This window comes from Lacerta agilis, chromosome 10 (genome assembly GCF_009819535.1).
Source record: "Lacerta agilis isolate rLacAgi1 chromosome 10, rLacAgi1.pri, whole genome shotgun sequence".
Lineage (NCBI taxonomy): Eukaryota > Metazoa > Chordata > Lepidosauria > Squamata > Lacertidae > Lacerta > Lacerta agilis.
The window spans coordinates 578,895-591,699 of NC_046321.1; the positions used below are offsets into that span (position 1 = coordinate 578,895).

The following is a 12,805-nucleotide window of genomic DNA, read 5'->3' on the forward strand; positions in this document are numbered from 1 at the left end:
ATATGCCCTTCTCTGTAGAGATGTCTAGGTTCCCTCTCTGGCCTTTTCCCACTGTCGGCTGACCACTTTTATCTTCCAACTGTTCTTTAACATTTAAAGCTTCGCCGCCACCAGCCTTTGTATTCATTTTAAATGGCTGTTTTTTAGTTTATTTATGGGAGGGTTTCCAACGTGTGCATTTTCTTTCTTTATGTTGTGAAACTGCTCCAAGTGCCCTATGGGCAGCAGAATGGTGCATAAATAAATTACTTAACTGTGTGCAAAAAGTATGTTCCTTCCCTCCCTCCGCCAACTCCCTTGCCTGCACCCTCGCTCTCTGCCCTCCCCTTACTTGGCCCTCCTTTGCCATATTTCTTTTAGACGAGTCGAGAGGAGAGGGCTTGTACCGCCAAAGCCCTCACCATTCTTTATTCTGAATCCCTTTTCCCTGAAATTTGAACCTCCTGTGGTCTGGAGGAAGAGAAAACACCTTGGCTCCATCTCATTCCAACCCTTCAGGTAGTTGCAGGTGGGGCTCTCCTGCCTTGCCGACCCTCCTTCCCCGATGCCAGCCTTCCAGGCCGTCCTCTCCTTCACCTGCCAGGGCCCATGCCTTCGCCTCCCAGCCCAGCGACTCTCTCGCGGTCTCCTGGCGATGGTGCAAACTGCTCTTCCAGCCCCAAAGCTGACAAACAAGCATTAGTTGAGAAGAGCGAAGCGCCGAGGGGCGAGGGGAGGACAGAACAATGTGAAGAGGACCAAGGGAGGAGGCCCCTGTTCTCTGCACAAAAGGCACGGCCAGGCTGCTGGGTCAGGTGCGGCGAGAGAAATTTCTCTGCATGTGAAGCACCTGACTTCCAGGGCTCCTCTTCCCTTCCTTCCTTCCTTCCTTCCTTCCTTCTCTCCATCCCATAACTGATCTTCTCAGGACCTTTCTCCCTCTCCTTCTCCCGTCAGATCCCTCTCCAGACCCACCATTTCGTACTTTCCACACCTGTTCCTCCTCCCGCATCCTTTCTATAAGCTCCTGAGGTGGCTGGAATCTGCCTCTCCCTCTTTGCCTCTTCGCTTGTGCTCTAAAGGCCTATTGATGTTGCTCCAAACCCAGAAAACCCTTTGCAGCAAGGTGGCCTGCTGGCCAAGGGAAAAGGAAAAGAGCCCCGGGGGGGGGGGAAGCTGTGGGTGACTCTTCTACCTTAAGAGCCCCAGGAGGGACCTTCAGGCTCCTGAGTAATAAGACGGGAGGTCCTTTTGTGGATCAGGAACTGTTTAGGTGACAGGAAGCAGAGAGGAGGAATAAAAGGACATTTCTCCAAAGGGAGGGGTGTGGGGAACCTGGGCTTTTTAACTTGCTCATACCTGATCTAGGGTTAGGAGTGAGCAGTAAGGGTAAAGGGACCCCTGACTATTAGGTCCAGTCGCGAATGACTCTGGGGTTGCGGCGCTCATCTTGCTTTATTGGCCGAGGGAGCCGGCGTATAGCTTCCGTGTCATGCAGCCAGCATTACTAAGCCAGAGCAGCGCACAGAAACGCCATTTACCTTCCCACGGGAGCAGGACCTATTGATCTACTCACACTTTGACGCACTTTCGAACTGCTAGGTGGGCAGAAGCATGGACCGAGCAACGGGAGCTCACCCCGTCTTGGGGATTCGAACCGCCAACCTTCTGATCGGCAAGCCCTAGGCTCAGTGGTTTAACCCACGGCGCCACCTGCGTCCCAGGAGTGAACAGGGAGGCGATAAAATTGTTCAGAGCTGTTAATACAACAAGAGAGTGTGAGGTCCTCTCCAAACCGAGTGAATCTTAACTTCCCATTTCCCTTCCTGGGGCCTGAGCTGGCAGTGACAGAGCAGGAGCAAGAACTTGGGGTTGCAGCCGGTCGCTAGATGCCGACGTAGCCCCAGTGTCACGACCGGTGTGGAGAAAGGGGATAGAGAAGCTGCCCTTCCTTTCTCACTACACTAGAACTCGTGGGCGTGAAGCTGGATGTTGGGAGACACAGGAAAGGCAGAAGGAAGGACCCCTCCACACAGCGCAGAGTTGGAACTATGGAACTCGCTCCCTGGGGAGGCAGGGCTGGTCACCAACTGGAGTGGCTCTGAAAGACGATGGGACACATTCATGGAGGGCTATCAGTGGCTACTAGCCAGGAGGGCTCTGCTCTGGTCAGAAGTATACCCCGGTGGGCAGTGTATAGATCATGGGTAGGCAAACTAAGGCCCCGGGCTGGATCCAGCCATTCGCCTTCTAAATCCAACCCGCGGGCAGTCCGAGAATCAATGTGCTTTTACATGAATAAAATGTGTCCTTTTATTTAAAATGCATCTCTGGCTTATTTGTGGGGCATAGGAATTCGTTCAGTATTTTTTTTCAAAATATTGTCCGTCGGCCCCCCCACATGGTCTGAGGGGAGAGTGGACCGGCCCCCTGCTGAAAAAGTTTGCTGGCCCCTGGTATAAATAATAAAATTATTATTATTATTATTATTAGTAGTAGTAGTAGTAGTAGTAGTAGTACACTTTTCAATACCAGCTGCTGGAAACTTCAAGAGGGGAGCTGGTTGTTGTTCTCAGCTTCTGCTTGTGGGCTTCGCATGGCCATTTGGGACAGTGGACTACCTGGGTGATGGGCCAGATCCAGCAGGGCAATAATACTATTAATTTATTTATACCCCACCCACTGGCTGGGTTTCCCCAGCCACTCTGGGCGACTTCCAACAAAGATTAAAAATACATTAAAATGTCACACATTAAAAGCTTCCCTAAACAGGGCTGCCTTCGGGTGTCTTCTAAATGTCAGATAGTTGTTTATCTCTTTGACATCTGGGCGTTCTACAGGGCGGGCGCCACCACCGAGAAGGCCCTCTGCCTGGTTCCCTGCAACCTCACTTCTCGCAGGGAGGGAACCGCCAGAAGGCCCTCGCAGCTCAGTGTGCGGGCTGGACGATGGGGGTGGAGACGCTCCTTCAGGTATACAGGGCCAGGTTTAGGGCTTTCAAGGTCAGCAACACTTTGAATTGTGCTCGGAAACGAGTGCTGGGAACATTGGCCTTGACCTCGCATGACCTTTCTTTCCACGGGGACCAGAAGCACAGTGGGAGAGGCTGCAAATGGCTTGGCCACCGATGATAAAGTCGCCTGTTTGCTGCATCAGCTGGAGTCTCCGTCCTGCTTCTGTTGCAAACTAAGGCTTTCTTCCTAGTGGGTCATGGAAGGGCTGCCCTCTTTGCCAGTGTTGATGGGGACCGGCAGTGGAGGCTGTAAGCTGTCGCTGTTACAACCTCTGTCAGAAATGGTCGCAGCAGGCTTCCGTTTCTGCCCTCTGCCATGCCCACCCCTTGACAAGAGATGCTGGCTTCAGAGACTGGCAACCCAGAAGCCTCCCAGATAGAATCACAGAATTTTGGAGGTGGAAGGAACCTTGAGGGTCATTTAGCCCAGGAATCCCAACTCAAACATCCCTGATAGGTAGGCCGACAGTCCCTGGGGATCTCCTAGTTTTTAAGTGCTCAGTTGCTGTGAAGCAGTGTGATCGGGGGGGGGGGGGCGGCAGCACACCACTCAGCACATGGGTGCCCTGAAACTCAGATAATTTTAAAAGGAGGGGGGGAGCCCCGCTATATTCCTTCGCTCCAGTCCACTCTCTCTGTTCCCAAACAGGCATTTGGCTCTTTCGTCAGGAGGTCAGGCCTCCAGGGACAGGTGGGCATTTGGGCATTTTTAATTTTCATATGGAACCCAGCCCAAACAGCGCCATGAAACAGATATCGACACATCAGGTCTAAGCTTCTAGGTATATTACACGTGTGGATAAAAGGGAGTTTGCCCGGTGCCTAAAAGATACAGGCACCCAGCGGAGGTATAGAGGGAGGGAAGGGAACATGCAGAGGGGAGGCCTCTCTCTTGGGCAGAGAATGGTGATTTCAAGGGGGGAGAAGGGGGGACATGCTCTGCGGTCGAGCATCACAGAGAATGGGGCAAGGGGCTAAAATGCTGTCTTCGCCTTCCACACTCTGTGTGGCCGCCTTGAGTGGCCTTTAGAGGTTGGGGTGCTTGTGCCCCCCCGGCTCCCCCAATCTAGAGCTGGGTCTGGAGGGATTCCCTTGGGGGGGCTCCCTCCCTGTGGATCAGGTTTTGTCAGGAATGGGGATCAGATTGCGTAGGAGGGGGACACACAACCCCGGAACGACGCTCCTGCCATTTCTGCTCTGGACTAATTGCCTGTTTGAACATTTCAGGTGTTAATCCGGAGCGCAACTAGTTTTGCCCTGGCCTCGTTTGCTTTACTGCTTTAGGAATCGCGGATTATAATAATTACTGATGATTTCGGTGTACAATTTTGAGATTTTTATCGCCGTGTTTTGCTTTGGAATTGCGAACCGCTCGGCTTGGTCGAGGCACAATATGGAAATGTCATAATTAATTGGGATGGGGAGGAGGAAGGGGCTGTCCCTCCAGCAAGACGGGTGGGACCTGTAGGCTGCCCGCAATTTCCCACCTCTGCGATGGCATTGTGCCACCCATCTCCACTGGGCTTCCTCTTGCCCTTACCCTCACAGTCCTCCTCTGGGTCAGACAGAAGGCCTTTGGGCCCAGCGTGGCTCCTGGACAAAGGCCCTCTGAAGTGCCTGCCTTGCCTCTCCGCTGTGGGCAGGAAGCTCTGTGAGCCCACGTCACAAGACGCCCCCTGCAAGGGGCTCCCCCTTGCTTCCCCCCCAAGCGGCCCACCCCTTTGAAGCCTCTCCCTGCCCCATATCTTGCCTTGCTCCTCCCAGCTGCAGCCCTGACAGGTGGCAAGGGCCAGGCCTCCACGGAGCAACACTTTCTGGGCAGCCAATGGGGCTCCCCCCCCCATCCTAACTTCAAGCACCGACTGTCAGCCACAGAGTCAACTTTGAAAAGGCAGGGAAAAAACGACCTTGGCTTTCTGTGGGTTTCGCCACCTCCCCCCCCCCTTTTTAGTCCCACAATTGGCTGAGTTATTTGCTTTTAATATGAAGGCAAAATTAAAATCTAAGCACTGCAGTCCAATTGCTGCCGCTGCCGCTACCATTGTGGCCTTGTCCTTCTTCTCTTGCCATGCATATTAAATGGTTCCAGGAGATTAAGGGGAGGGGGTGGCACGTGGCGGAGGGGGAGGGGTGGGGGGGAGCAGGGAGCGAGAGCCCCGAGGTTTGTGGCTGAGCTGCAGCCCCGATCGGAGCAAGCAAGCACCGAGCCGGGTTTCATTAGCCGATGGTTGCCAGCGATAAAAGCCGGCCACTACAGATAAAATCAGACATATGTTTTCATAGAAAGGCTCCCAGCTCTCCAGAGTCCGATCGAGTTGCCTCGCACCTTGGCTGGCAGGGAACGGGGTGCGCCAGAGAGCAAGCCCCACAAAGGAGCTCGGTTCTGCTCCTCGGGACGGAGAGCTCCTCTGGCCTCCAGCTCCCGCGAGCGAGCGAGTGACCCTGTTTGGCAGGGGGGGAGGGGGGGCAACAACTGGCGCAGCGCTTAATTATTCCATGGCGCTGCAAAGAGGAGGAGGGCAGGGGCGGCAGCAGACCCCCTGCCTGTGTCCCACCTCCAGAGGAGTCTGAGCAGGGGGTGGGAGAGCCGCTGGGTTTTGTATATAACCCCCACCCACCCTCCAGCTCCATCACGAAAGCAGACCCCAAGGCACAGGGGTGCTGCTAGGCTGTCCTGACGCCGTCCCTGATGGAGCATGGGGTGGCCCTTCAGCTGTGGCCGGGCCTGGGCCAGCAGAGCCAGGCGAGGGGGGCTTTGCCCCTTCAGCTGGGGGAGGGCAGCTTCTAATACCGGGGGGGGGGGGAGGGCTTCTCTGTAGGGCATTTTCCCTGGCACTGCTTTCTTCTCGGGAGGCTGCCCTGCCCAGCCACTCACTCTCCTGCTGAATGGCAAACTGAGATTTTAAACTGGGAGCCCCGTGACAGAACCTCTTCATTTGTGGGGGGTGCTTTGCTCCACGCTCTTAAACGGGGAGGGCTTTTACGGAGTCCCAGCAGAAGGTTCATCTCTGAATGGGTGTCATTCAGAAAGGGAGCCATTTGCAGTGCCGTTTGGGAGGGGGCCTCTGTTCCCACGGCTCTCTGAATAGGAGAGCGCACGGCCCCCCTTCCACACCTGTCCCTGGGTCACCTTCTAGGGCACCCTGTCCTTGCATCACCCCCTGGGCCAAAGACACCCCCCCTTCCTTCCTCCCGGCGTTGCTGCTCTTTGCTAGCTCTGCAAGCCCCCTTCCCAGTCGCTGCTGCAAGTGGCGGCCTGCACTGGCCTACCTTGGGAGCCACCCGGCAGGGATGGGGGGGGGTGCTCCAGTGCAGCCCCCCCATCCCTTTTGTTGTGGAGGTTGCTGGAGAGCAGGCTTTGGCCTAAGAGGCGAGCAGGGGTGCCTTCACAATGGGCTGCTGGTGGGGTTTGGATGCTCACAGCCGGGCAACTGAAACCCTTCATAGAATTTGGGGGCTTGTCCTGGCCTCAGCAAGAGCCCCTCTCCCCGTCTCCCGTCCAAACTCCCCACAAGCTCTCAGTTGAACCAAGGCAGCCTCTGCTGCTCCTGCACAATAAACCCCTCCACAACCCCACAGTGACACAGAGGGGCTCAGTTGCTCATTGGATGGGTGCCGGGGGGGAGGGGGGTGATGTCCTTAATTTGGGGTCCTGCCCCATCTCCCCTTAAAAGGGGACACAATAACACCTGCAGGGGGCCCTGTGCCCCCCCTCCCAGCCGCTGCTCTAGTAATAGACGGGACGCAAGTGGCTGGTTCTAGCACTTGGAAGTGGTTTTATTTAATTCCAGGAAAGGTTACTTGACAATTTAAAAATATTAAATACTTTTTTTTTCTTTTTTCTTTTTGAAATGAACCTTTTAGGCTTCCCATTTTGCCCGTCCCCAAATTGCCCACCTCAATTCCAGCTTTTCAGGCCAGTTTGTGGGTCCCCAAAACCTTTGGAAATACGGTTGTGGTTTTAATTCTCCCTCTCCCCCCTCCCTCCCCCCCCTCGGTCTTGGCATTCAGCATAACCCTTTAGGGACATTGCATTATTAAAAACGTTAACAATATTATTAAAATACAAAAATACACTTGTCTCAGAGTTACAGTCAGATAATTCTGGCTTTTGGGTTGTTGTTTCCCTCTCTGGTGCCCCCCCACCCCCCCCCCCCCGTAGGTTGCAACCTCTTTGATCAAATCTCCAGCTGAAATGAGCAACCAAAGTCATGGGAAGCCCCTGGTGGGATCCAGGGCACAGAGAAGAATCAGGTGGTGCCCGGCCCCTTCGCACATTCCTCTCCCCTCCTAAAGGACAGGGGGATTTTTTTTTTTGGCGGAGGGCAGGCAGGGTGGGGGGACGTGGGGGGCAGCACCATTCTCCAAACCACACTCCTTGCCCAGAGGGTGCTAGTTTTGCCAGTTCCCTCCTGTGGCACCTCGTTGCCTTTTGAGAAGCGGGTGAGGAGGACGAGGGCTGAGGAATGTGCCCTTGACTAGCTCCCTCGCAGCCAGAGCCCAGCCCCACAAGGAGGAGGGAGGAGCAGCCCTCGCCCTCCCCTCAATTCCGCCTTAAGGGGGGAAAGGAACAAAAAGCACAAAATTGGTTCATGGTTCTACAATCATATGTCAAATGCCCACAGGGTAGCCGACACGCGAGCACCCATCGCGCACGAGGCTGCTCCGAGGTTGTCCTCAAGGCGGCCGCACAACACGTCCTCCTGCTCTCCTCTTCCCCTCGCCCGCCCCCCACCCCCCACCCCCAAAAAAGCTGTTTTTGCGCACTGGACCCTGCGCACAGAGGGTTAAACAGAACCACCGCAGGAATGTGGTGCAGTGGCAAGGCACCGAGCGAGCGAGCGGCCTGCCTGGGCGCAAAGCAGCTCTTCCTCCTCCAGCCGGGGGTGAGGAGGGGGCGGCACGCCAAGGGGCCCCCACCCTCGCGCCCCGCCACTTCCTCAGGAGTCGCCCCCCACATGGTCGGCCACACGTCCACCACACCCTCGCTGAGAGGGGGGGGGGGCAGGCTCTTGCTGGTTTAGATTTTTTGCAGATTGATAATACAAGTATTTCGTTCCCTTATGATAATTGTCCTTCTGTTGCTGCTGCTGTGTTTTTTTTTCCTTTAAAAAATGACCTTTTTATTGCATTTGTAACATTTTGGCACAGTACAAACTCTTGGTGCGCTTCCCCCCCCTTCTCCCCCCCCCTGCAAATAAGATAGCTCTGTAAATACGGGGAGTTCTTTTTCCAGTGCTTTAAGAAAAGAGTGTCTCTATAGAAACGGGTTTGTTTTTACTGCATTCTAAGTAACATCTTCTAAAAGGACAAATCCCACCCCCTGCTAGTCCCTGGTTCTGTGGTTTTCTTTTTTATCTTCACTGTTGCCTTTTCCTTCTTTCTTTCGCTTTAAATAGCTCTTATTCCAGGAAGTCACAATGGCAATTTCTGACTCTCCCTTTTGTTGCTGTTGTTTGGGGGATTGGGGCACGCGGGGGGGGGGGGGTGTTTGTAGTTGCTGCCTCCCTTTAATAGAACTTACAAGTTAGAAAATAGGGGGGGGTCTTTACATTTTTTTTTTATATAATCTGCTTCTCTTATCTCAGCCCATAGACTTAATATATAAGCATATACAAGAGGAGGGAAAAAACTGCCCCCACCCCCACCTCTCTGTACAAAGTTGACGTCTGTTTCTGTTTGTGCATTCTATTGCATTTGTTTTTTTAATAATTTCTTGAGGAGGGGGGAGGAGTCAGATTTGCGTTTCCTGCACTTTCTCCTTGGGGTGGGTCTGAATTATATAAGGTTCGGCAATAGTAGTGACCGTGGGGTGGAGAGAGTTCCCCAAGCAGTTTCTGTCCAGTGGGCCCCGTGTGAAGGTTTGTAAGTGTTGTAGTTAATGTGGTCATGAATAGCCGGCAGTACAACTGCCCCCTCACCTGATACCCCCGACGTAGCAGTGGGGGCAGCTGCCGCCGCCGAGGCCGAGGAGGCCGGCATGTCCTCGTCCACCTGTATAATTTCCACAGTCCTGGCGGCTGCCACGGTGCTGCGCTGCTGGTGCCTTTTGCGAAGTTTGTAAAAGACAATCAACATGGCCGCCGCCAGCAGCGTCACGGCCACAAAGCAGCCAATGATGATCTTGGTGGTTCTCATCACCTCGTCCAGGCTGGTCGCATCTTGTCGTTGTGGTTGTCCGAGGCGGGGTCCGTCTTGGGCGCCTTGGTGGTCTGGATGAGCACAGTGGTGGTGGTGGTGTAGGCCGGCTGGTAGCCCGTGGACGTGGTCGGCACCGGCTTGGTGAACTTGGGGAAGATGTTCTCGGGCGAAGTCTCTGTGGTCTCCACCGTCACGGTGGTGAAGAAGCTGTAGTTGGAAGTGTTGAGCTCGGCCGTGCTCACGTTGAGGTAGGCCGAGGCGTTGGAGTTCCCCGCCACGTTGGTGACCATGCAAGTGTAGACCCCCGTGTCCGTCAGGAAAACCTGGGAGAAGTTCAAGGTGCCGTCGTTGAGGACGGAGATCCTGGGGTGGTTGGACGCGTGGCTCAGCACGGTCCCGTTGGGCAGCAACCACCTCACGGAGGACATGGAAGGCGTGCGGCACTTGAGCTCGGCCACCCTCCCTTCGGAGATGTTTAGATCCCGGGGGGCATCCATGATGAAGGGGGTCCGAGCACTGGAAAGCCGTCTGGTCCACCTCCACCAGGAACTTCCCGCGCATGTGCATGGGCGCATGGCAGCGCCCGCAACAGGTGGAGTTGGTGGGGATGTACTCCCGCAGCCACCAGGAAAGCCACAGGATGTCGCAGTCGCAACTCCAGGGGTTGTGGTGCAAGTGCAACTCCACCAGGTACCTCAGCGGGGCAAAAAGGTCGTGGGGCAGAGAGGAGAGGTTGTTGTGGGCCAGGTTGAGCTCCACCAGCGCCGTGAGGTCGTCGAAGGCGTTCCGCTCAATCAGGCTGATCTGGGAGCTCATAATCCACAGCTTTTGAGCGACTTCAAGCCGTAGAAGGAGCCCGGCTGGATGGCGGGGAAGTTGTTCCCCGACATCTCCAGCTCCTCCAGGCCCACCAGCGGGGTGAGGTTGGGCATATCCTTAATGTTGCACATCCCCAGGTTCAGGTACTTCAAGTTGTACAATCCCTCGAAAGCCCCCTCGGAGATGTACTTGAGCTTCTTGAGCTCGCCCAGGTCCAGGCGCATGAGGGAGGGGACGCGGTTGAAGGCGTAGGAGGAGATGCTCTCGATGGGGTTGTTGCGCAGCCACAGCTCGCGCAGCTTGGAGAGGTACTCAAAGGCCCCGCTGGGCACCACCGTCAGCCAGTTGTCGAAGAGCTCCAGGGTGTTGAGGCTGGCCAGGCCGTTGAAGGCCCCCACCTCCACCTGGCGGATGGCGTTCCTCCCCAGCTGCAGCACCTCCAGGTGGTGCAGGTGCCGGAAGGTGTCGGCCTGAATCATCTTGATGTTGTTCTCCATGAGGTTCAGGTAGCGCGTGTTGGAGGGGATGCCCTGGGGCACCTCGGAGAGGCCTCGCCGCGTGCACACCACCTTGCTGAACTGGTTACTGCAGGAGCACACCGAGGGGCAGCTCTGCGGCCCAGCCACGGCCGCCACTGCGCACGCCAGCCACGTTTGCGCCACGAGGTAGACTACGGCAAGCGGGGCGGCATTCCAGGCGTGGTGCACAGTTGCCTGCCACAAGAGCTTCATGGTGTGGCACGTTCATACTTCACCATCGTGGGGGATTCGGCATCGAACGGAGAAGTGCCCCCCCACCCGCTTAGCCCGGCTGGAGCGCGCGGCTGCCCGCGCCGCTCTCCATCGGAAGGGGAGGAGGGGAGGGGGAGAGGGAGGGGGAAGAAGAAGAAGGAGGAAAAGGGGGAGAGGAGGAGGAAGAGGGCTGCTCGGTGCGATCCGGCGAGGGGGCGCCTTCTGGGCTGGCAGGCTCCGTCCGTCCGTCCGTGCGTCCCCTCGAGGCGCTCAGCCCGGGTGCGCCATCCCGTCTCGGCCGGACTGGGCGATTCAGCGAAGGGAGGGGGGGCGGCAGGCAGGCAAATGGTTCCTCCTAGAGGGGCGCGCGCCCGCCGGAGCGGCCCGGCCAGCTATGCAGGTCCATGGCAGATGCCCGGTGCCCGGGAGAGCCTGGCCAGCCGCGGGCAGGCGCCTCGTCCTTGAGCGCCGGGCGCAGCAGCGGGACGAGCCGGACGACGAGGGGCAGCAGCGCTGGCCGCGGCGGGCTGCCCGGGGGGCCGCTGCTCCATGGGCTCCCCAAGCGAGCTGCTCCCGCGCCGGCCGTCCTCCTCCGCCTCGGCCGGCCCTGGCCCGTCCGCCTGCCCTGCGGGGAGCCCGGCGGCGCTGCTTGGGCGCTGGCCTCGGCTCTTAGCGGGGCTCCGTGGGCGCCGAGGGGCTAGCTGCGACCCGGGCGGCGGCGCGGCGAGGTCGACGACAGCTGCGGCACCCGCTCGCCAAGCCGGCTGCTGCTGCTGCTGCCTTCAGCGCCTCGCTCGCCCGTCGACTGCGGCGGCGGCGGCGGCAGCGGGAGGAGGCGGAGGCGGGGGAGGGCGCGCGGGGGCGGCGGCGGCGGCGGCAGGAGCCGAGCAGCCCGGGACCATCTTCTAGCGGCGCCCCTCTCGCCTCCCGGGGCCGGCGGAGGCAGCAGCAGCAGCAGCAGCCGGGGCTGCTCGCGCATCCTTTTGTCCTTCAGTCAGCACGGGATTGGGCCGCCGCCGCTGCCGCCGCCGCCGCTGCTGCTGCTGACGCATCGTGTTCTCGGGCAGAGCATTGGCGTGATGCAGGAGGCTTCGCTCGCTGGTCTTAACGCCGCCGCCGCCGCCGCCGCCGCCCCGCTTCCCTCCTGCGCCGCTTCCCTCCAGGGGTTAACGGGGAACGCGGCCAGCGGAGCAGCGCTTTGCTGAGCTCAGCTGCCGCTCGGGGCGAAGGGAGCAAGCAGGAGCCCCCGCCCCGGGATGGGGGGCTGGGAGAGGCTGCTGGGGGGCCGCGCTGGCTCGGGTGGGGCACGCTGGATCCGGTCGGGGCGCCGAGCTGTTGACTCCACCGCGTGGGGGGGGGGTGTGCGGGGAGAAAAGCGGAGTTTTGTGCTGGGGAAGGGTCCCTGGCAAGTCTGGGCGCCTCTTGGGGCTCTGCTGTGCCCAAGCTTGTTCAGTGCCCTCCTCTAACCCTCCTGGGAAGTGAGGCTGAGATCTGCTCCTTTGGGTGGGCTGCATCCTTTCCCCGTCTGTTTCAAGTGGCTCTGAGTCCTCATCAGCCAAGGGCAGCTGGAGCACAGCTGGGCCGGTGTGGCCCTGGGGTTTGTGCCTGTGACCTTGAGGCACTCCTTTGCTCCTTCTGGGGGTCCTGGTGGCCCATGTGCCTCTGGGGCTGAATCCCTTGCGGGCTCTTCCCTGGAGAGGGTGGTTGGGTGGAGCTGGTTCTGGAGCGGGGTGTAGGACTTGAAGCTGGGGGTGGCATCTTTTCAGGTGCCACAACTTCTGCTCCTGGGGCTGCCCCCTGCCTTTGGTGCCCAGTGGCCCTTTCCACTTGGCCTATATTCTCCTCTGACTTGGTGGGGTGGGGGGAGGGAGAGGGAAAGGCATAGTGGGTGGGCAAGGAGGGGGAGTGTTTCTCCAGTGAGTGTGTTTACAGGTGAGTGAAGGTTTGGAGGCAGAACTGGCATTAATTCCTCCCCCCCACCCCATTGTGCCTTCCCCCCTCTAGGCAGGCACCCGCCTTCTTCGGCCACACACAGTTTTGTGGATTCTCCAGGAAATATTGATAGTCCCTGAGTTTGCTTGGGCAGAGAGGTGCCATCTGGTTCTAAGGGGGCCCCAGGCAG

The 12,805-nt window shown here is 57.8% G+C and overlaps 2 protein-coding genes across 2 annotated transcripts in view; one reads left to right on the top strand and one right to left on the bottom strand.

The window, feature by feature from the left end:
- The window catches only part of SND1 (staphylococcal nuclease and tudor domain containing 1), a 217,137-nt gene that overhangs the window by 180,828 nt on the left and 23,504 nt on the right, over nucleotides 1–12,805 (top strand). The gene's annotated exons all lie outside the window — the stretch shown is intronic.
- LRRC4 (leucine rich repeat containing 4) lies at nucleotides 8,556–10,824 on the bottom strand. The gene is given in 5 exon segments (XM_033163458.1): nucleotides 8,556–8,843; nucleotides 8,846–9,154; nucleotides 9,157–9,645; nucleotides 9,647–9,969; nucleotides 9,972–10,824. Coding segments are annotated over 5 exon segments (1,950 nt in total). The 5' UTR covers nucleotides 10,684–10,824; the 3' UTR covers nucleotides 8,556–8,726.